The sequence below is a fragment of the Zeus faber genome (assembly GCF_960531495.2).
Source record: "Zeus faber genome assembly, chromosome: 8".
Classification (NCBI taxonomy): domain Eukaryota; kingdom Metazoa; phylum Chordata; class Actinopteri; order Zeiformes; family Zeidae; genus Zeus; species Zeus faber.
In genome coordinates this window covers 20,300,525-20,324,804 of record NC_137195.1, presented here as the reverse complement: position 1 = coordinate 20,324,804, position 24,280 = coordinate 20,300,525, and the positions used below count along the sequence as shown (strand labels likewise).

The 24,280-nt window shown below is 42.9% G+C and overlaps 1 protein-coding gene across 8 annotated transcripts in view; it reads left to right on the top strand.

Moving 5' to 3' along the window:
- The window catches only part of LOC307233973 (plectin-like), a 113,602-nt gene extending 97,990 nt beyond the window's left edge, over window positions 1–15,612 (top strand). For 7 of the 8 annotated variants that reach the window (XM_080005483.1, XM_080005482.1, XM_080005481.1 and 4 more), the window contains 4 exons: window positions 1,735–5,088; window positions 7,008–14,081; window positions 14,316–14,426; window positions 14,599–15,612. In XM_080005483.1, coding sequence (XP_079861609.1) covers window positions 1,735–5,088; window positions 7,008–13,160 — 9,507 coding nt within the window. In that variant the 3' untranslated portion in view covers window positions 13,161–14,081; window positions 14,316–14,426; window positions 14,599–15,612. The remainder of the gene's footprint in view (window positions 1–1,734; window positions 5,089–7,007; window positions 14,082–14,315; window positions 14,427–14,598) is intronic. The other variant, XM_080005485.1, reaches the window with a different exon arrangement.
- Window positions 15,613–24,280: the final 8,668 nt, after the last annotated feature.

Below are 24,280 nucleotides of genomic sequence, written 5' to 3'. Positions count from 1 at the left end.
ACACACACACACACACACACACACACACACACACACACACACACACACACACACAATGAATTTACTGGTGACAATTTGTTCACCTGTGTTCACATAAAGGCATGAAACATTGGCGTGCTGTAGCTGAAGTTTTTGAAGAGTTTTATAGTGTGGAGCTTATTAAATAACGTATTTTATATATAATATGGTATGGGTTTGTGCAAAGTTGTGCGATTACAAAAAAAAACATTAATAGGAACCTAACAGATGCTTGAGTTTTTGAGTGCAGTGGCCTGTGAGCATACTGTAAGGGAAATGACGTCTGAAGCGTCTGAAACATCTATCTAGTTTTGCATCAGTGCATTTTTTTTTGATCCATCTCCATTTCTGTTGTGTTGACCATCGTAGATTTGGAATGAAGGGGATCTTTGTTTCACTATGTCCGTAATCCTATTCTATAATTTTCTCTCTCTCACTCTCTCTCTCTGGCTATTTTTCCTGGGGTTTCCCCCAGTTCGTACGTATTGCTTCAGGCTCTTCAGGCTTCAGCTATCCTTTTTTCAGTTTAACACAAGGTTAAAGTGCAATTATTCTAACCCTGATGTCTCATTCTTTTCTTTGCTTCTCTTAACTGCCTGCCAGTGCTCTGTCATAATCTAAGATTAACTTGTTTGGGGCGCTAAAGAGGTAAATTATACTCAATGCTTCAGGTGTCCCTCTATACATTTCATTCTGTCTTTTTGACCTCATACTGTATCTCCATCTCTGTCTCAAATGTAAATATCTTTTATTACAGTTATCTTATAAAGTTGCACTTTAATATCTTCCATCTGTCATCTTGCTTTATTTAACTGCCATTGAATTTAGTATTTCAAGTCTGTTGTTCTTCTTTATTTTCTTCTATTTTTCACTGGCTTTCTCACTATTTGTAACTACCCATTAGCTGGTGCCATAATAACTTATAATGGCCTCTTATCTGGCTTTCTCTTTGTCACTTTTCTTTTTCTTTTTTTTGGAGAATAGTGATATAAAGAACCCCTTGCATGTGCATTTAGACATTTATTTTTCGAAAAGTTGCCATCCGTTTTAAAATGCAACAAAAGTGAAATTTTTTATTGATATTAATATTAATGACACTTTGCAAAAAGTGCAAGTTACGACTTTTACTTCCTCTAGATAGTCAAGTTTGATTGCCTTCTCGGCACCCCGAGCCAGAGCCCCTGTTTCTTCTGAACCAGTTTGGCTAGATACTCAGAAGAAGTTTATATTTAAGGAGTGAAGAAAACTTAAATAACATCATAGAATATCACTCCGGTTAATCCTTTATTTTATTTTATATTTTATTACAAAAGAAAAAGCTACAGTCGCATGCCATATGATTTCTCTGCTGTGTTGTGAAGTGACATGTTGTTTCCATTCATTTATTGACACATTACCACAACATTATCATCATCATCATCATCATCCATTCATTCTTTAAACGTCTTGTGTTGTATGATTTAACTGCATTGTGAATTTAACGTCACCTTGATGATATGCATTGCATCACCATTTGACTTTAAGCTAACTTTTTACATTAACATTAAGTGGGTAATACAATACATTAAGTTGCTCTTTTTTGTAGTGTCATTAGACTGTGATTACAACGGTAATTACAATGTCAATGCACTCACTAATGAGCTGTTTAATGTAGAGTGTTACCCAGCATTTAACCTGTCATAATTCTTTCTTTACCATTTGCTTCCACTAATACAGAAAGCCGTCGAGAAAATCAAAGCGGAAGAGCAGAGAAAAATGGCTGAGATGCAGGCCGAGTTAGACAAACAGAGACAGTTAGCTGAATCTCATGCAAAGGCCATTGCCAAAGCAGAGCAAGAAGCTCTGGAGCTAAAGCTCAAAATGCAGGAGGAAGTCAGCAGGAGAGAAATTGTTGCCGTCGATGCGGAAAAGCAGAAGCACAATGTCCAGCAGGAACTGCATGAGCTCAAAAACATCTCAGAACAGCAAATCAAGGACAAAAACCAACTCGTGGAGGAGGCTCTTCAAAGCCGGGTCAAAATCGAAGAGGAAATTCATCTCATCAGGATCCAACTTGAGACGACAGTGATGCAAAAGTCTAACGCAGAGTCTGAGCTGAAGCAGCTTCGAGACAAGGCAGCCGAGGCCGAGAACCTCCGGAAGGTCGCTCAAGAAGAGGCCGAGAAGCTCCGGAAACAAGTCAACGAGGAGACACAGAAAAAACGCAAAGCACAGGAGGAGCTCAAACTGCGATCAGAGGCCGAAAGAGAGGCTTCAAAGCATAAACAAAGAGCTCTTGAAGATCTGGAGAAGCTCAAGATGCAAGCAGAGGAGGCGGAAAGACAAATGAAGCAGGCGGAGGTCGAGAAGGAACGGCAAATCATGGTCGCCCAAGAGGCAGCCCAAAAGAGCGCCGCTGCTGAGCTCCAAAGCAAGCGAATGTCCTACGTGGAGAAGACATCAAAGTTGGAGGAATCTCTCAAACAAGAGCATGGCACCGTGCTGCAGTTGCAACAAGAGGCGGCACGTCTCAAGAAGCAGCAGGAGGATGCAGAAAATGCCAGGGAAGATGCCGAAAGGGAGCTTGAAAAATGGCGTCAAAAGGCCAATGAGGCCCTCCGTTTGAGGCTCCAGGCTGAGGAAGAAGCCCACAAAAAGAGTGTCGCCCAAGAGGAAGCGGAAAAACAGAAGGACGACGCAGAGCGTGAAGCCAAAAAGAGGGCCAAAGCCGAGGACTCTGCACTTAAACAAAAGGAGATGGCAGAGAAAGAACTCGAGAGGCAAAGGAAGATGGCCGAAGGCGCTGCTCAGCAGAAACTCACCGCGGAACAGGAGCTGATTCGATTAAGGGCAGACTTTGACCATGCTGATCAACAGAGATCCCTCCTTGAGAATGAACTTTACAGACTAAAAAACGAAGTGAGTGCCGCCGAACAACAAAGAAAACAATTGGAGGATGAACTGGCCAAGGTCAGAAGTGAAATGGATGTGCTACTTCAATTAAAATTCAAAGCAGAGAAAGACAGCATGTCCAACACAGAGAAGAGCAAGCAACTCCTTGAAGCTGAAGCTGGTAAAATGAGGGACCTCGCCGAGGAGGCAGGCAAGCTGAGATCCATCGCTGAAGAGGCCAAGCGTCAAAGACAAGTTGCCGAAGAAGAGGCGGCTCGTCAGAGATCGGAGGCTGAAAGGATCCTCAAGGAGAAGCTTGCTGCAATCAATGAAGCGACCCGCCTAAGAACCGAGGCTGAGATTGCCCTCAAAGAAAAAGAGGCTGAAAATGAGAGACTCAGACGTCAAGCTGAGGATGAGTCTTACCAGAGAAAGGCTCTTGAAGATCAGGCTAACCAGCATAAGCAAGACATCGAGGAGAAGATAATCCTGCTCAAGAAATCCTCTGAGGCTGAAATGGAAAGACAAAAAGCCATTGTGGACGACACACTCAAACAGAGGCGGGTTGTTGAAGAAGAAATCCGAATTCTTAAACTTAACTTTGAAAGGGCCTCATCTGGAAAGCTCGATTTGGAACTGGAGCTGAACAAGTTGAAAAACATTGCAGACGAAACTCAACAGAGCAGACTCCACGCAGAGGAAGAGGCGGAGAAACTAAGGAAGCTTGCCCTAGAGGAGGAAAAGAGGAGAAGGGAAGCAGAGGAAAAGGTGAAGAAGATCGCCGCCGCAGAACAAGAAGCAGCCAGGCAACGTAAGGCAGCGCTGGAAGAGGTTGAGCGTCTGAAAAACAAAGCCGAAGAAGCCAGGAAGCAGAAGGAAGAAGCCGACATTGAAGCCGAAAAACAGATCGTGGTGGCTCACCAGGCCGCCCAGAGATGCAGCACAGCTGAGCAGCAGGTCAAGAGTGTCCTAGTCCAACAGCAGGAAGATAGTCTTGTGCAAAAAAAGCTGAAGGAAGAGTACGAAAAAGCCAAAAAGCTTGCTAAAGAAGCCGAAGCCGCTAGGGAGAAAGCAGAAAGGGAGGCGGCTCTCCTCCGTCAACAAGCGGAAGATGCGGAGCGCCAAAAATTGGCTGCCGAACAAGAGGCTTCCAACCAAGCCAAAGCTCAAGAAGCAGCGGAGCACTTGAGGAAGGAGGCTGAATTTGAAGCAGCGAAGAGAGCTCAGACGGAGGCCGCTGCGCTGAAACAGAAGCAACAGGCTGACGCTGAGATGGCAAAGCACAAAAAACTGGCGGAGCAAACGCTGAAACAGAAATTCCAAGTCGAGCAGGAGCTCACAAAGGTGAAACTTCGGCTCGACGAAACTGACAAGCAGAAATCCGTCCTGGACGACGAGCTGCAACGCTTGAAGGATGAAGTCGGCGATGCCGTCAAACAAAAGGCCCAGGTGGAGGATGAGCTCTTCAAGGTCAAGGTCCAGATGGAGGAGTTGCTCAAATTGAAACTCAGAATCGAGGACGAAAACCAGCGCCTGATGAAAAGAGATAAGGATAACACCCAGAAATTCCTGGCGGAGGAGGCTGAGAACATGAAAAAGCTTGCAGAGGACGCAGCCAGACTCAGTGTGGAAGCTCAAGAGGCCGCACGCATGAGACAAATAGCCGAGGACGACCTCAGTCAGCAGAGAGTTCTGGCAGAAAAGATGCTCAAGGAAAAAATGCAAGCCATACAAGAGGCGTCTAAACTGAGAGCCGAGGCAGAGATGCTTCAGAGGCAAAAAGACACGGCTCAAGAACAGGCGCAGAAACTGCTGGAGGACAAGCAACTCATGCAGCAGCGCCTTGAACAGGAAACGGAGGGTTACCAAAAGTCCCTTGAGGCCGAGAGGAAAAGGCAACTGGAGATCACGGCCGAGGCGGAGAAGCTCAAACTTCAGGTTTCTCAACTCAGCGACGCTCAGAACAAGGCTGAGGAAGAGGCGAAAAAGTTCAAGAAGCAAGCCAACGCAATCGCCGCCCGCCTTCATGAGACAGAGCTGGCGACGCAAGAGAAAATGACCGTCGTGGAAAAGCTTGAAATCCAGCGTTTGAGCACCAACAGAGAGGCCGACGATTTACGCAGTTCTATCGCAGACCTAGAGAAGGAGAAGGCTAGGCTGAAACAGGAGGCTGAAGAACTTCAAAATAAATCAAAAGAGGTATTTTGTTAAAGATGACATAGCAGTTCCGCTTATGTCATTGTTAACCCTCTTTATGTGAAACTAACACCCTTTCCAAATTTCTTCCAAATTTCTATATTCCGTCGATATCTATCCTTTTCTCTGGAACACACTAATCATGAAACAACATTTATTTGATTTTGGATTCAATTTTTTTTTTTACAATGCACTGTGTTCATGCCCATCACATTCTGAAATGTTTTATTTGAAGACATGAATTTTATATTTTCATATTTTGCCATGAATGAATGTTTCAACTTTGCGTCAAAGTTAAGTAGAAATCCTTTAATTTAAACCTGAAGAGGACTGATTGCAATGGAGAATATTCTACACATTCAATATTGGTAATCATCAAATTTAACATAAAAGGTAGATCAATAATACTCTATTACAGCTAATAAGTTTACTAAGATAAGGTTTTATACATCTCAATTTTTAATATGTTTAAAAAGTCTATCCTCTTTTATTTTTACTAATTAAGACTGGCCTAGTGACCTACATGAGATGTTTGAATACAAAACAGAGTAGAAAAACAGAGTAAAAATGCATTGTCAAATCATCTGATTTGCGCAAAAAACTGAACTTGCCAAAGAAATCAAAGATGCCAAAGAGAATCATACAGAGAAAAAGCTCAGCGTTGCAGCAGCTCAGGCGGTAAGCATAAAGTACAGAGTAAGAGTACACCACAAGTGTGTACACTGAATTCACAATAATACTTACTAATAAGCAGTCAAACAGTCAAAAAAAAGTAATAATAATAATAAACTGCTCGACAATGTGCAGCGTAATTATTTACCAATGCCAAACAAGAAAAAATGTAGCTGTGCTAAAAAGGAAAATTAGTGTGCCCTCAATAAAATCAAATGTAAATATGTCATTATTACAGTATTACTACTATAGTCACACGAACATTGTTCTTACTGCTTCATTTTGTTAATCTTAGCAATAAATCACCTGTAGAGTATCTTTCACTGATAAGGCAGCAGAAAATTATGGTTCATAATTTCATAATTTAAAAAATCATTTTTATCATATTTATATGACAAACAAAAAAAACACCCCTGAAGTGCCGAAGTGCTACCATGCCGACTTACCCGGTTGGGCACGGTTACGGTTTGTGTTTCTATTAGCGGTGGAGCTGAAATCAGCAGCAGGAAGTCCTTTAGAAAAACTCCAGTGACGAAAACAAACAGTGGCAGCATTCGTCTGCGTGACGAAGTTCTCATATCCGTAGATATAAGGACCTGTGGTCTTGTCCACACACAAATTTGGTAGAGCCCTATTTATATTATTATAAGCAGTAGTTGTGGTATTGTCATTGTCATCATTACATTGAAACATAACTTTTTCTTCATTTTTTTCATATGAGTCCTATTAGAATAGTGCCTAGCCTAAATCTCAAAGTCACTAACATTATACTGTCATCTCTGTAAGTATGATTTCTGTAATATTACAAGTTAAAATCATATCAGCACCGTTTCAGTAGTCAAATCGGCAACTGTTCAAAAACCATGGTTTATTACCCTATCAAAACAGTAAGCTCTTGGTACTGTCAGATGCATTGCACCAAAAAGCCCTTTTTATCCCTCATCAAAAGTTAAACTTCCCTAAACTACCATAATGTCCAGGACATTTCACCTCTAAAATGACAGCTTGTGGTAATACATTTTAATTTAGATTAACCTTATTTCATCCAGAGACAGTTACAAAATACGAAAATAAACTGAAAATAAATACTGACAGAAAATTACTGCACCTGACCCGATCATGCTACCACCCAGAGAAAGCTAAGCAGAGTGCATTGTAGAGAATACACAGCAATAATTATGTTAGAGTATCTATGTGGTACTCAAAACATGAAACATAATCTAACTATATTTTTTGCTTCTTCCAACCAGATGGCTGATGCTCAACAGAAACAGATTGAACATGAGAAGAATATGCTCCAGCAGACTTTCCTGACAGAGAAGGAGATGCTCTTGAAGAAGGAAAAACTCATTGAAGATGAGAAAAAGAAGTTGGAGAGCCAGTTTGAAGCGGAAGTCAAAAAGGCCAAAGCCCTCAAAGATGAACAGGAGCGCCAGAAAATGCAAATGGAGGAGGAGAAGAAAAAACTACAGGCCACCATGGATGCCGCCCTCAACAAGCAAAAAGAAGCTGAGATAGAGATGCTGAACAAGCAAAAGGAAATGCACGAGTTGGAGAGCAAGAGGCTCGAACAGGAACGAGTACTCGCAGAAGAAAACCATAAACTACGTGAGAAGCTGCAGCAACTTGAGGATGCCCAGAAAGTGCCTGAGAGCGAAGCGGTCCATGTCACAGTGGTGGAGACAACAAAGAAGGTCTTAAATGGTCAAAGTGTCGGCGATGAGGTAGATAGTGCAAAAGATCCATTGGCTTTCGATGGCATCCGTGACAAGGTCCCTGCTAGCAGGCTTCATGAAGTTGGCATTTTGAGCAAAAAGGAGCTTGACAAGCTTAAGAAAGGCAAAACCAGTGTGCAAGAACTTGGTGAGACTGAAAAAATTAGAAAGATACTCAAAGGCCAGAATTGTATCGCTGGTCTTTTGTCACCATCTAAACAGAAAATGTCAATATATCAAGCTTCACAAGAGAAAAAGATTACCCCAGGAACAGCCATGATCCTCCTCGAGGCCCAGGCCGCCACAGGTTACATAATTGACCCCATTAAAAATCAGAAACTATCTGTAAACGAGGCTGTCAAAGAAGGCGTAATTGGCCCCGAGCTACACAACAAAATGCTTTCAGCTGAGAGAGCAGTAATTGGGTACAAAGACCCATACACTGGTGGTAAAATCTCTGTGTTTGAAGCTATGAAGAAGGGTCTGATTGAGCATGACCATGCCATCCGAATCCTTGAGGCTCAAACCGCAACCGGGGGCATCATTGACCCTATCAATAGCCATCGTGTACCCAACGAAATTGCCTACAAACAAGGTCAATATGATGCAGAAATGAACAAGATTCTGGAGAACCCCTCGGATGATACCAAAGGATTCTTTGACCCTAGCACTCAAGAACCTCTGACATACTCTCAGCTGATAGAAAGGTGTGCAACCGATCCGGACACTGGTCTTTTACTCCTGCCAATTACAGACAAAGCTGCTCAGTGCTCAAGTTTCTACACAGAGGAGGAGACCAAGGATGTGTTCAGCAAAACGACAGTGTCTGTGCCGTTTGGAAGATTCAAGGGAAAGACCGTCACTATCTGGGAAATAATCAATTCTGAGTACTTTACTGATGACCAGAAAAAGGATCTTCTGCGTCAATATAAGACAGGAAAAATCACAATTGAAAAGATCATTAAAATTGTGATTACTGTAGCTCAAGAGAAGGAAAAGAAGAATGAAATTGCCTTTGATGGCCTAAGAACACCTGTCCCTGCCACTGAGCTCTTGGAGTCTAAAATCATTGACAAGGATCTTTTCAATAAGCTGCATAAAGGAAATAAGACAGTCAAAGAAGTGTCTGAAATGGAAGCAGTCAACAAATCACTCAAAGGATCAAACTGCATTGCAGGAGTAGTCATTGACTCATCCCAAGAGACAATGTCCTTCTACCAAGCAATGAAGAAGGACATGATGCGAGCAGGGCCTGCTTTGAATATGCTTGAGGCCCAAGCAGGTACAGGATATGTTGTTGATCCTGTAAAGAATGAAAAGCACACTGTGGATGAGGCCGTTAAAGCAGGCATTGTCGGTCCTGAGCTGCATGAAAAGCTTCTATCTGCAGAGAGAGCTGTAACCGGCTACAAGGACCCATACACTGGAAAGACTGTATCTCTATTCCAGGCAATGCAGAAAGATCTAATCCCGAAAGAGCAAGGTGTCCGACTGCTTGATGCTCAACTGACCACAGGTGGCATCATTGACCCAGTAAAAAGCCACCGCATACCACATGATGTTGCCTGCAAGAGAGGTTACTTTGATGATGAGATGAACCAGATTCTGACTAACCCCACCGAGGAAACAAAATGCTTCTTTGACCCCAATACACAAGAAAATGTCACATACTCACAGCTATTCAAGAGATGTGTCACTGACAAGAAAACTGGACTCCAGCTCATGCCCTTGTCTGACCAAGCAATCAGCGCAAAAGAAGAGCAAACATACACAGAGGCACAAACTGCGGAGGCCATGACCCAAGCAACTGTGGAGCTTGACTCTGGACCATTCAAAGGGAAGAAGATGACCATCTGGGAAATCATTAACTCTGAATATCTCACCGAAGAGCAAAGACTTGACCTTATCAGACAGTTTAGGTCAGGGAAGGTAACAATTGAAAGGATCATAAAGATTATGATCACAATTGTTGATGAAAAAGAGGCCAAGAAACAAGAACAGTCCAGCTTCAAGGGACTCAGAGCACCTGTACCAGCTAGCTCATTGTATAACTCCAAAATCATTGACAAGACAACCTTTGATGCCCTTCAGCATGGCAAAACAACCCCTAAAAAGGTCAGTGAGAATCCTAATGTCAGTAAATACCTTCAAGGCTCTGACAGTATTGCTGGCCTTTATATGGAGCCAACAAATGAGAAAATCAGCATATATCAGGCCATGAAGAAAAATCTCCTCAGACATAACACAGGACTTTCACTCCTTGAGGCCCAAGCTGCCACTGGCTTTATTGTAGATCCAGTTCGAAACCAGTGTCTGTCAGTAGATGAAGCAGTGAAAGCAGGAGTTGTTGGCCCAGAGCTACATGAAAAACTTCTGTCTGCAGAAAAAGCTGTCACTGGCTATAAAGATCCGTTCACAGGAAACAAAATCTCCCTATTTGAAGCGATGCAGAAAGACCTTATTCTGAAGGAGCATGCCATGCCATTCTTAGAAGCGCAGATGATCACTGGTGGAATCATCGATCCTGTAAATAGCCACCGCCTACCAATTGACAGTGCATATCAAAAGAACATTTTCAGCCAAGACATTGCAAAGACACTTTCTGAACCATCAGATGAAAACAACGTTTTCTCTGACCCCGAAACTGATGAAAATGTAACATACAAGCAGCTGAAAGAAAAGTGCACAAAAGATCCAGAAACAGGCCTGAACCTTCTCCCACTCTCTAAACCTCAGTCTCCGACTATTGTGGAGAAGACTTACCTCTATACTGAAGAGCAAACACAGAGTGAACTGACCAACACCAAAATTGACATTCCCATTGAAGGCCTGACTGGAGAGTCAATGAATATCTGGGATGTCATGAATTCAAATCTGCTTCCAGAGCAGGAAAGGCAGAGGCTCATGGATGATTATCGTCTTGGTAAGATCACAAAAGAGCGCATGATCATAATCATAATCGAGATAATGGAAGAGAGAGAGATCATCAGAAATGACAATCCTATGACATGTAAGACAATAAGGAGAAGAATCACCGTTGAAGAACTGTACAGTGCCAAAATCATTGACTTGGAGATGTATAACCTTATCAAACATGGCAAGAGAGACATCCGTGACATAATGGAACTGACCAGTGTGAAGCAGTATCTCTATGGCACAGGTTGTGTTGCTGGGGTAATGACTGACTCTAGCTCTAAGTTGAGCATTTACCAAGCAATGAAGAGAGGTTTCATGAAGCCAGAACTGGCTCTCAGCCTCCTGGAGGCACAAGCTGCCACAGGATTCATTGTGGATCCGATAAAAAATGAGACACTCACTGTTGACGAGGCTGTTTGTAAGGGTGTAGTTGGCCCTGAGATCCACGACAAACTTCTTTCAGCTGAAAGAGCTGTCACAGGCTACAAAGATCCATACAGTGGGACAGTTATTTCTCTGTTCCAAGCAATGAAAAAGGATCTTGTTTTGGAGGATTATGCTCTGAAAATGTTAGAAGCTCAAACTGCCACAGGGGGCATAATTGATCCTGAGTTCCAATTCCACCTTCCAGTAGACACTGCCATGCAAAGAGGTTACATCAACAAGGAAACTAATGAGAGGCTCAGTGACGATGTCAAGGGATTTGTTGACCCTGTCACAGAGGAGAAAGTGTCATACGCTCAGCTGCTTAAGAGATGCAAGATGGAAGGTGGATTGCGGCTGCTGTCACTTGGAGATAAGAGGCTGATGTTCAAGGGGCTGAGGAAGCAGATCACCATGGAAGAACTACTTCGTTCACAGATTATTGACCAGCAGACTGTCTCCCAGTTGAATGAAGGTCTTATTTCCGTGGAGGAGGTCAGCAAAAGACTATCCAGATACCTTGAGGGCACTAGCTGTATTGCTGGGGTGTATGTAGAGTCAACAAGGGATCGTCACTCAATTTACCAAGCCATGAAAAAGAACATGATTAGGCCAGGAACGGCATTTGAACTGCTTGAGGCCCAGGCAGCAACAGGTTATGTCATTGATCCAATCAAAAACCTAAAACTGACTGTCAATGAATCTGTCAGAATGGGAATTGTGGGCCCGGAATTCAAAGACAAGCTCCTCTCTGCCGAGCGTGCTGTAACAGGATACAGAGATCCTTATTCAGGGAAGACAATTTCCCTGTTCCAAGCAATGAAAAAGGGGCTCATCCTGAAAGACCATGGCATCCGTCTCCTGGAAGCCCAGATTGCTACTGGTGGTATCATTGATCCAGAGGAAAGTCACCGTCTACCAGTGGAGGTGGCTTACAAACGCGGCCTCTTCGACGAAGAGATGAATGAGATTCTGACGGATCCATCTGATGACACAAAAGGCTTCTTTGATCCGAACACTGAGGAAAACCTCACCTACCTGCAGCTTATGGAGAGGTGCATTACTGACCCAGACACTGGTCTCGTGCTCTTGCTTCTGAAGGAGAAGAATCGTGAGAAGAAGACATCTTCCAAATCCTCTGTCCGTAAGCGTAGAGTTGTCATCGTGGACCCAGAGACGGGCAAAGAGATGACAGTTTATGAGGCCTATAGAAAGGGGCTTATCGACCACCAGACCTACCTGGAGCTTGCTGAGCAGGAATGTGAATGGGAGGAGATCACGATAACATCCTCAGATGGAACTATAAAATCTGTTATTATTGACAGGAGATCGGGAAGGCAGTATGATGTTGACGATGCTCTCTCACGTGGCCTCATTGACCAGAATTCTCTTGACACATATCGCTCCGGAAATCTTTCCATCACTGAATTTGCTGACATGCTCTCGGGAAACATGGGAGGTTTCCGCTCTCGCTCATCATCTTTTGGTTCAACCACAGGCTCCACCTCTTCTTATCCCATGAGCCCAATACCCTCCATCAAAACACCCGCCGTGTTATGGAACGACCCAACGGAAGAGACTGGTCCCATTGCTGGAATCTTGGACACAGACACTCTAGAGAAGGTCTCCATCACAGAGGCCATGCACAGAAGCCTGGTAGATAACATCACAGGTCAAAGACTGCTAGAAGCCCAGGCCTGCACAGGCGGAATCATTGACCCCGCAACGGGGGAGAAATTCTCTGCCGCTGAAGCAGCTGAGAAAGGCCTTGTCGATAAGGTCATGGTTGATCGCATTAATCTGGCCCATAAAGCATTCAATGGATTCGAAGACCCCAGAACTAAAGTTAAGATGTCCGCTTCCCAGGCTCTTAAAAAGGGCTGGCTGTATTATGAGGCTGGGCAGCGGTTCCTTGAGGTCCAGTATCTCACCGGTGGTCTTATTGAACCCGAAATTGACAGTAGAGTGTCACTTGATGAATCCATCAAGAAGGGCACCATTGATGCACGCACCGCCCAGAAGCTGAGAGATGTCAGTGCCTACTCCAAATATCTAACATGTCCCAAAACCAAGCTAAAAATCTCCTTCAAAGATGCCATGGATAGAAGCATGGTGGAGGAAGGATCCGGTCTCAGGCTGCTCGAGGCCTCCTCACAGTCTAGCAAAGGCCTCTACAGTCCCTACAATGTCAGCGGGACCGGCTCGGCTACTGGCTCTCGGACCGGCTCCAGGACGGGATCCAGAACCGGCTCTCGTAGAGGCAGCATCGATGCTGGCTCTGGATTCAGCATGAACTTCTCCTCCTCCTCCTTCTCGTCCTCCTCAACCGGCTTTGGCCGTAGATTCTAATGTGGATTAACGAGCTTCATTTCAAAATAGGCCAGAATGACACTGATGCACTCTAAATAGTTGAATTTGGCCGAAGACACATTAGCGTACAACAAGATTTTTTAATTTATTTATTCTGCCCTGCATGGCCAGATCAAGAAATGGCTATGCTATTGATAATGCCGTTTTTTTTCTTCCATATAATAGCTGTCAAAGCACATGCCTTATGTACACAGTTACAGTTTGCAAGATTAATCAGAAGTCCCTTTCCTTTAATACTGATTATATCAATTTATATATTTAAAGTGCAAATCATTATTCTTTTCAAGTGACCACAGATGAATTAATAGTTACTGTACTACACTACACTACACACTTAATAAAACTTGTATACTTGTTCTTTGTGAAACTAATATATAGTATGTATGTATGTTAAACAAATATATTTTTCAGTATTCCTGGTTTTCGTTTAGAAATAAGGAATCGCATTTTTCCAAGCCTCTAGATGCCTTCGAATTCCTTCGAGTTTGTAAAGAATATGCGCGGGGTTGTTTTTTATTTTTTATTTTAAGTAAATGTTTAATGCGATTTGGGGAAATGCGAATTTATTACCAATTTAGTTGCGGAGCTAGCACACTAACGGAACGCGCGATGCATCGACACACTACACACCACAACACGGGATGAACATTAGCGGATATGGACTGCGATGGAACCCCCTCCACCTCCATCCCTCGTACTCAGCGGGGCGGTCACGCCTCTTCCGATCACCGCACCGTGTTTTACATACTCCAAAGTTTTGGGATTCCTCCCCATCCATCCCTCCCTCCATCCATCCCTCCATCCACCCTCAGCCCAGTGTTCCTGGTAAACCATCCCGAGAAGATGTCAGACTTGACGCTGCTCTCCCGTATAGGCCCGCCCGCTGTTGTTTGGATTCTCGTGAGTTCTGGCTTTGAGTTCCATTTGAGTTGTGACTTTATATTTATTATTGGGGTTTTTTTTAACGGTTTTTTTCATGTTTTCTTTTAATCATTACTTCATTTTAACTTCATATTCTGCCACCTATTTGATGTATTTTCCCCCCGCAGTTTCGATAGCAACGGCCTGATGTTTCTGTTGTTTATTATGGGTTATTATTACTAATTGTGGGTTATTGCTGTCCCGCCCTTTTAGCTGTGTCAGTCCTTCAGAATCAGACATGCGAGCGCAGACAATCATCTGGGAGCAGCTTGTGAAGCAGACTGCTGGGATGGAATTCTCCCTAACGCTCGTCCGTCCGTGCAGGTAATCCAAGGGTCCTTTACTACACATGGACATCACGCCACCACCATTTATTTTATCTCTGCTTGATTTACTTTTTTATTCTCATTTCGGATTCATGATTTCCACAACTGCATTATCTTTATTATTATTATTATTATTATTATTTTATTATTTTTTTCCTTTTTGTTTCTAGATCCACCATTGACTTTGCCCTCTCTCCCATTGCACGTCACACGCGGAGGGAGCGACGTCTCCTCAGGACGCCGTGCTAGGAACACATCGCCAAAAGAACTTTCTGATAGTTATTACTTGAATATTAATGTTAATGCTGCCCTGTTTTGTCAAACATTAGTGACATGCACGTACGCACGCACACATACACACACACGCACACGCACACACACACACACACACACGGACAGACACACACACACACACACACTCTGTTTGTCACCGTGTTTACCAATGACTGTTATGGATAAATTCACTCCCTAATACTGCATATCTTTATTTGTCTTGTCTTAAATCAACTAGTCGTTTTGTTTTCTGGGTTGTTGTTTTTTTCTCTCTCACTGTCAGTTCAGCCAAAACCAAAGTGCCAATGACACCTACCTATACTACACTTATACGACTTCAACTCCGCCATATTTACCGCAGCACCACCATTGCACAAATGTATGTTTTATTTTAAATGAATCCACGTCATATCTTTTTAGCCACAGTTTTCTTTTGCAATCTTATTCAAAAGAAGCTTCAAGTTTTATCGTGATCCTTTTATCCTTTTTCCATGCTTTGCTGTTTTATGTTTTAATTCTTTAAAATGCCTTACCCCTGTAAATCATAGTTTAGGTTTTTTTCATTGTGTTTTTGATTTGTTATAGCCGTGCCTTGCATGTTTTTACTAATTATACAAAGAAATATTTTTGATGGAAATAGATGTAAAATAAATAAGCGGGAGAGGTGACGTAAATGTTAAGTGTCCAGTAAGAACATATATATGCTTTATTAAAAGGTTGGGTGTGGTTTTTAAGTGATAGACAGCATATTTAATCGATAGCTGCTTGGTTGGTTAAATTCCGGGGGGTTCATGAAGCGTTTCATTTTTTTGAATGCCGTGGTGAGCGGATTCTACTGATGTGTTGGAGATGCAATAACATGCTACATGCGAAATGCTAACACTATCATGTAAATAAACATGCTCTGAAGAGATCGCCTTGTGTTTTGTATTTGAATAAGTCATGCAAAGTCAATGCTAAGGTCATTATTATTATTATTATTATTATTATTATTTTTATTATTATTATTATTGTCTTATCATTATTATTGATATTGTTATTATGATTATTATTCATATGATTTTCATAGTTATTATCATTATTATTATTATAGTTAGTATTATTATTGTTGTTATTATTACTGTATCCTCATATCTTAAGAATGGAGAATCAAATTATATATATATATGTATATGATATTCCCATGTTGGTGATTGTTTTCTTAATGCCATGACCAAATAATGATTTCATAATTTGTTGGAAGAATTTAGTCCATACATTTTTTCAGACAATGAGGAGCTTTGTCTCTTCCTACCACATGGAGGCAGTGTTATAATGACTTGGAATAATACGACTAGTGGGTAAATACACAGACTAAAAAAGTATCATCCCACACAAAAACGCAATAAAAACTATTAATGAAAACATCCATATTTGATATGGTCATGTGCGTTTGGATTTTCATGAATTCTGCTTCCCACACAGCTTTAGGGAATGAATATGAAACTGGTGAATGTAAGAATCATTTACTATTTTGAATTTTCAGTAAATGTGTTCATGTGCTGATTTATTTTGCACTTGTGTGTTTATTTGGTGTGTGATGATATTAGCCATTGGGTTTGACGGCAGAGGCCATCAGCACCAACGGGAGCTCCCTCGGAGACTTAGATCTGACCTTTAACCCTGCACTGCACTCTGGAGGAGGCAGAGCGGTAAGGAGTTTGGTGATCTATATTCTATATTATATAATACAGAAATCCATATTAAAGTGGTCAAATTTAACATAAAATTTGACATAAAGAACGCAAACATCTCATCAAGCCATGTCGCCTACAAGGAGACATAAAATAACAGAGTGATGGAGTTTCTTGTGCTTTCTTTCAGGTAGAAAGCTTTGCATGGCCGGTATTGACAGCACCTCCCTCAACAGGTCAGAGATTTGGGTACGGCTTGAATGGGAACAAAATGACCTAACGGAGGAAAGACTTCATGCCTTGTTTTCTTTCTGCTCTGTTGACTTTGTACAGATCTAAAAAGCTGACGCACACAGGCGGGCAGATGAAACGGTTCCAACCCAATAAATAAATAGCCCACCCACATATCCCAAATAACATAATGATGTTGCTACATTCCTTTTTTGTATAGTGTCCTTGGGTTTCATGAAAGGCGCTTAAAAATTAAAGTTATTATTATTATCATTATTATTATCATTATTATTATTATTATTATTATTATTATTGTTCTTGTTAATATTGTTAACATTATTATTATCGTCATTATTATTATTATTATTATTATTATTATTATTATTGTTCTTGTTAATATTGTTAACATTATTATTATCGTCATTATTATTATTATTATTATTATTATTATTATTATTATTATTATTGTTATTATTATTATTATTACTTACTGAATGTTCTAATGGAGTGCCCTTACCTTAGTGGTAATTGCCTTTCTCACTATGATTAAATTTCTTCAGAACTGCATCTAATTCCGCCAGGACGTTTTTTTTGTTTGAATAAAAACATAAACATGCAAACATTCCAGAACTAGATGACCATCAACAGTATCAGTCCATAAACTGTCACAAATTGCTAAAATTCAAGGTTTCCTTTCTGCTTTAGGAGGGACACAGACAACTTGGGCCAGTGGCAGTGTGAGTTCAGAGGTCAAATCAGAGCTCTGAGACACTGGCTGAGAAGCATGGAGATGAGACTTCCTGCCCTAGACCCAGCCGTGAGTTCCTACCTCCCTACTCCTGCCTTCCTACTGTCCTACCTACCGACCTACTACCTAGCTACCTCCCTACAGTACCTACCTACCTATTCACCTACCGACCAACCTACTACCTATCTACCAACATTCCTACCTATTTACCTATCGACCTACTACTTACTTACCTACCTACAAACCTACTACCTAGCTGCCTACCTACCTACCTACCTACATTTCAACCAACGTAAACCCGTCTACTTATTTAACTAGCAACCTACTACTTACCTACCTATCTACCAACCAGCTACCCACCTACCTATTTACCGACATAACTACCTACCTAAACCTACCTACACCCCTACCGACCAACCTACTACCTGGCTACCTACCTATCTACCTACCTACAGTATCGACCTACCATCCTCTACTTACCTTTTCTAACTTAGCTAATTACCTACCTACCGACCTACACTGCTATCTTGCTACCTAAATTCATACCCACCTAATTACCTACCTACAGACCTACTACCTAGCTACCTACCTATGTACCTACCCAATTACCTATCTACCTATGTACCTACCAATCTACTACCTACTTACCTACATATCTACCTACCTACATACCTACCAATCTACTACCTACTTACCTACATATCTACCTACCTACATACCTACCTCATTACCTACCTACTGACCTACAGTACTACCTAGCTACCTACCTACATACCTACCTAATTACCTTCCTACCTACTGTATGTACCTACCTAATCGCCTACCTACATACCTATCTAATTACCTACCTACCTATGTACTTACCTAATCGCCTACCTACATACCTATCTAATTACCTACCTACCTATGTACCTACCTAATCACCTACCTACATACCTACCTTATTACCTACCTACCTATGTACCTACCTAATTGTCTACCTACGTACCTACACACCTACCGTATTACCTACCTATCAACATAATTGCCTACCAATTTCCTACCTTTCTATCTATTTACCTATCGCTCTGCCTACTGATCTACCCACCCCTACCAATCTGTGTCTACCAGCCTAACCCTACCTATCTGCCACCCTGCCACCCAGCCTACATTCCTACATACCTACCTACCGACCTACCGTAGCTAGCTACCCGCCTACCCCTACCAACCTACCGATTTACCTTACATCCCTACATCCTCTCCTTCCTTCCTTTTCATACCTTTGTTTTAAAGCATTTCACAAATTATCAACCAAGCAGCCATGCATCGGCATGTCTCGGCCATCATGGAATGCATTCGAATGACAAAGTCGTTTCTCTGGATCAAATGGCAATGGACCAACTTCATCCAACATTTACACTCATTTATTTTCACAATTTGGCGGGAACCTAACTGCGTGGGAAGAAAGAAGGACGCCAAAGGAGCACTCCCAATGACCTCAGCGAGCTGTGTGGTGCAATCCACTGTCCCCATGGTGCAGCGGCAGCATGCCTGTCAAAATACTTTAGGCTGCTTGGACAGAAACGCTGTCTAAACAGAGGTGAACTGGCAATGGGAAAATAGTGGAAGAAAGCAAAAGAGAGAGCGATAAAGAGGAAGAGAAATCTTGGGTAATTGGCAATGGGCGTAATGGGCCATTGACTTGCTAGAGGCGGTGTGGCGCCACAGAGTTTGGTCAGTCCAAGAAATAATCAGGTAAAGTTTGCAGCTTTCAGAGGGCGGACATGGTCTCAACGTTGAGGTGGTCCCAGGGTGAAGCTTCTTTTAAGGGCCAGGGCTGACACTAGGCCTGGTGGTCCGGCTCCATTGTGCTCGGGCCCCAGGGACAGCCAGGCTCCGCGTTGGAGGCCCTCTGCACACATGAGCAGGCACATTGAAAAGAGCCATTAGACTCAGATGGGAGGATAAGGAAAAGGGGCGGGGTGGGGAATAAATGGAGGTAGGACCTTACCAGGCAGAGTGCTCTGATCTTAACCATCAAGGTGTTTATGGAACACCGGCTCTTATTGTTTATCTTCATGGGACGACGGAATACAGATATTTTATTCTTAAGTTCTGTGCAGAATTCGTTTTTTTAAATAAAGGCTTGCATCGCTAAAGAAAGCTTCTCCGATGGCCTTTTCATTACACTGAAGGATTTTATTGCCTCAGATTCTTTTATTGTCGTAAAAGGCTTTTGCTCAATTAAGTTCTATGGCCTATTGTTGATTGATTCCATTGTCTTGGTCAACAGAACATTATGGCTAAAGGAAGGACTCATCAATATAAAATACACCATATATTTGGCATATGTGAATATAATTTAATGTTTTATTATTTTAGCTTGAGGTTCAATCAGACATTGATTTCAAAGTATACTTCTTCTACGTGCACGATGCACAGGCATTTCTCCTGGTGTTGGTTCGTGGGATTTGGTGTGAATAAAAAGCAGACTGTGTTGTTAGGGGTGGGTGAGTGGGTGGGTGGGTGGGTGAGGGGGGTCTATCTATCTCTAACTAACACGGCCGCAGACCTTTGTCATGGAAATGAACCGGGGTCTGCCCCGCTGCTGCTTCCAGTCTGGGCCGATGGGACTCATTAGGTAGCTGCATGAATGAGAACAACACCACCCCCCCAGATTCAACACATCCCCATTCAACAACACACAGGAGGGAGACACACCTGCTCCAGTGCGGGACACATACATCTCAACCTGTTTTTTTCTCCGACGACACTACGCAGTCGCACCGAAATGTAAAAAGGAACGGGAAATTGGGAAGACCACCGATTCATATCAGTAGCACTCTCTTAAATCTGGACATAATAAAGTAATAGACTCAGATACAGATCAGAAGCCTGGAGCAGAGCCCTTGAAAACAAATAGAACAACAAATAACATTGCGTTCCGCGGACTTAAACTTCGAAAGGACCTTCAAATGACGCCCGTGCTGTCAGTTCCCCGTCCTGAGCAGAAGCCTGAGAGAGCGCTCTGTGTTGTGCCTCTTTCTGTTTTTCGTCCTTTCTGGCTCCCTCATCCTCGTGGAGACAAAGAAACAGAAATATTTTTTTTTCCATTTATAAGATTTAATTGAATTCTAGATACTGTATGCTATATACCACGTATACTACTTCTACTGAATATCTTCAGCGCAACTGTCACCTGACCACATAGGGCTGACGGGTTCAACGTAGGACTTCATAATGTCGACTTTTTTGATAGTACATATGTACATATGTTGTTTTGATTTCATCTTAGTTCCCATCACTTTCTTGACTTTAATTGTTTTTTTTTTTTGCTGCTTAGCATCTGAATTTCCCCACAAGGATCATTAAGGTGTTGTCTTATACGCATAATTGATCTTTAATGAAGGCGGAGTGAAAGGTGACTAAGAAGTGCCCACTAACTACTAACTAACTACTAAATACTATCTTGTCTTATCTCTTGAAAAGTCAGATGAAGGTCAAAAGTTCCTCAACTTGTACTTTTATTTAGGTGGGGGGGTTGGGGGGGTTGGTAAGGGGCTCCCCGGATTGATGAGGCCCTGCTACATAAAGGCCCTCTGTGTCCTCTGGCTCTCCGGTTTCCACGGGTTCAACGGCAGATGCTGCATCTTAAATAAGCTCTGCACTCACAACTCACAAACAGGCTCGGCGGTTTGAGCGAAACCAGAAATAATGAGGTGGAGAGAGCGCCGCCTTTTATATTCCCCTTTTTTCTCTGCTCCCGATGCCGGGCAAACGGCTTTTCGCCGCTCGGACGGCGTCATGACTTAGGAAGGCGGGGGCTTGTTTGGTTTTATTTGCTGTTGAGGCGGGGGAAGAAGCTGAGTCAATAATAGGATTAGAAATGTTCCTTGAATGGGCAGTTCGAGCACGGTGTGATTATCAAAAGATTGAACTGTTATTGAACGAGACGTCTACTGACGCAATCTTCCCATCAAGAGTTTTGATTACCATTTGAGTAATTTCATATCAAAATCCCTTATCACCCTGTTCTGTCAACTCCCTGGTGCTCTTAACACCTCACTTTCTTCCCTCTGGGGATTATTACCATGCCTCTAAAAAGTGTCCGTGACCGTGATTTCCAGCATTCACGCGTTCCAGCAGGGTCCACCATTAGGGGAGCCCATCATCCATTCACCTCAAACCTCTCTTGGCGTCCTTTCTCTTGGGGGTCGACCTCTTTTGTTGATAAATGACAGTGTGCATTGCTGAATAGTGGTTTTGGTTGGCCTCCAAAAAGGGAAGCCCCCTTCTTCACCCATTTTTCATGAAGAGGGCTAATTACCATGTTCTGTGGAGTACCAATTGAAGTCTTATTTAATTTGAAAGCAGAAGAGAGAGAGAGGGAGATGGCCGAGGAGGAGGAAGGAAACACGCCTGTTGGAATAATCCGTTTTACAGTACGTGGGGGTAGGGCTGTGATCGAATTTGGACTTCCCATTTGCAATCAATTTGGAAAATCGTGTCCATTCCGGAACTCGCTTCATTCTACCCCCTTTCTGAAGGACAGAATATGCAGATGACGGCTCCCCCCCAGTTCTGCATTGCTGCCACGATGGCTAATCCTGTGCACCGATGGCTCTTCAACCACGTCAGCCCTTTTTGAAGATCTTCAACGGATCCTTAAGACGTGTGGTTACAGTGCAATGGAGAGGACGGGGGGGCTTTAGTGAAATGATTTAATTAGTAAAGAGAAGGGGGGTTGGAGGATGGTAAAAACAGAGATCAGGTGTCATGGTTCTTTTTTTCCTGGCAAAGTGGGGTCAGAATGGTGCCAGTTCCTCTCAGCGCTCCAGAGAAAGAGAGAGAGAGAGAGAGAGAGAGAGAGAGAAGGGTGCCAGGCGTTGAGGGAGGGCTGGGCATTCTTCTGCTTGTTAAACAGCTGATGACATTTAGCTCTTACACCGACCTAAACAAACAGCTTTCTGTGGTTTGGGTTCTCCCCTGTCTCTTATAAACGGGAGGATTATATCATGTACGCTCACCTGGTCTCCTTCATTTGTGAGCTGGTTAGAAGTTTAAGAAAGAAATCCGAAATCCGGGGAAAGAAAATGTGGTTTGAATTAACAGACAGGAAAGCCTTGCATCGGAGGTAGAGTACTCAGGGGTTAAATAACTTGACCCCACAGGGAATTTCCATTCAATTCACTTTCTCAGCAGCCGGGGTGACAGGCATTTTCAGTTTGTTCTTCCTGCTTTTGTTTTCCTATTCTGTTGGCATACATTAGGGGGTTGGAGGGGTGAAATGAATGACATAAATAGGGGGGCGCTGTAATATAGGTGCTTTTAGGGTTGGATAATAGCTTGCAAGACCCTGAAAGCACAGAGTGCCTTCAGGGTAGATTTAATAGCCTGTTTACCATCATTGTAGTCTTGCTTTGAAAAGCCCATTACTCCTATTGGCTGTATGGTTATGTAGACTAAAACTAACTGCATTCAATCTTTAGAAAGGACAGCAAGGAAGTCATTGTCCTCTCTGTCACAGCCCAACCCTTAAATGCCTGAAATGAAGGCTTCCATATCTAATCCAGAATGACTAAGTTCATAGACAGAGGCAACGACAATTGATTCCAATGTGGTTAGTCTGATGATGTACAGAAGGCAATTTCCCGGCCTCCAAGTCAGAAACGGGATTTTTTGTGACCAGTCACTCCAGTTTGCATTCGTAAATGAAGTCCAATGACACAATCCTCAACCACTTCCCAAACAAACGTAAAATCTCAACTGAAAATGATGGTCGTGGCTATAATGTTTTAGTGAGTGTAAACCTGTTTTTTTTGGAGAAGTAATGAATTCTGCGCCTGATCAACCCTCCAGCCCCCTTCCCCTTTCAACTAATCCTCAAATAAAAGGCCTTGTGGATCATGGAGGATGCCGGCGGGTGGGTTGTGAGCACCTACGTGTGTGTGTCGGTATGTGTGCGTTGGATCTTGAAAGGAAAAGGGTGTAGGTGCATTGCGTACGTGTGGGTGCGTACGTGCAGGCCCACCGCCATCCGGTGGGTTGGAGCTCTGTGGAGTTTTTGGGCGGTTGGGTAGAGGTAGAGGATTGCACCGTAAAGGAGTTCCTGGTTGCAGTTGCTTAGATTCAGCCCGGCAGTGATGAACGTTTATGTGTTTGAGGGAAACATACCTGTAATTACTGTTCTTTTTGGCTCTTTGGTTGCACCTGCTTTCCAGCCTTGTCCAATGGCAGTCTGTGCAGATATTTCCCAGTGGAAATTATTCCACGCTGAAGCTGAAGTGGGACATCAGACATTTTTATTCCCTAAGTTTTAGCCCAGTTTTGGTCAGTAACCCCCTAAAATGCAAATTCCATTTTCTTGCCCTTTGTTTATTGAGAAGGGAAATGTTGTGACTGCAGAAAGAATGATAGCCTCGCACCTCGGGGGTCCTTCCTTTGCTTTCCCAGGCCAGAAGCTGTGGAAAAGACTCTGTATTATCCATCGAGATCCTTTCTATGTTTGTGTTTGTTACTGAGCTCTTTGTTCGTGGGTGTGAGCACCAATGACTCGAAGCTGAGTTGAAAAGTAATATGAGATGTTTTACAGTAATTAGTCGTCTTTGTCGCCACTGTGGAGCCTACTGCACTGGCTTTCAATGGACAAGGGGGCGAAGAAGGTGGGGGGTAGGGTGTGGAGTTGAATTTGTTGGGTGGGGCTCCCTCCTTTTGTGGCTTCTCCATGGAGGGAGAGAGAGAGAGAGAGAGGGGTTGAGGCAGCTGTCACTTAACATGTGAATGTTCTGTGGACGGCGTAGGGGTCTTTTGAAAACTCTTTTTTTTTTTTTCGGCAACCCTATTTTTTCCACCACAAGCAGCATGGAGTTTCTGATCCCAAAGAAAACCTGGAGGAGGGGCTTGGGATAAGGGGATGAGAGAAGGGGGGTTGGGAGTAGAAGGTAAGGG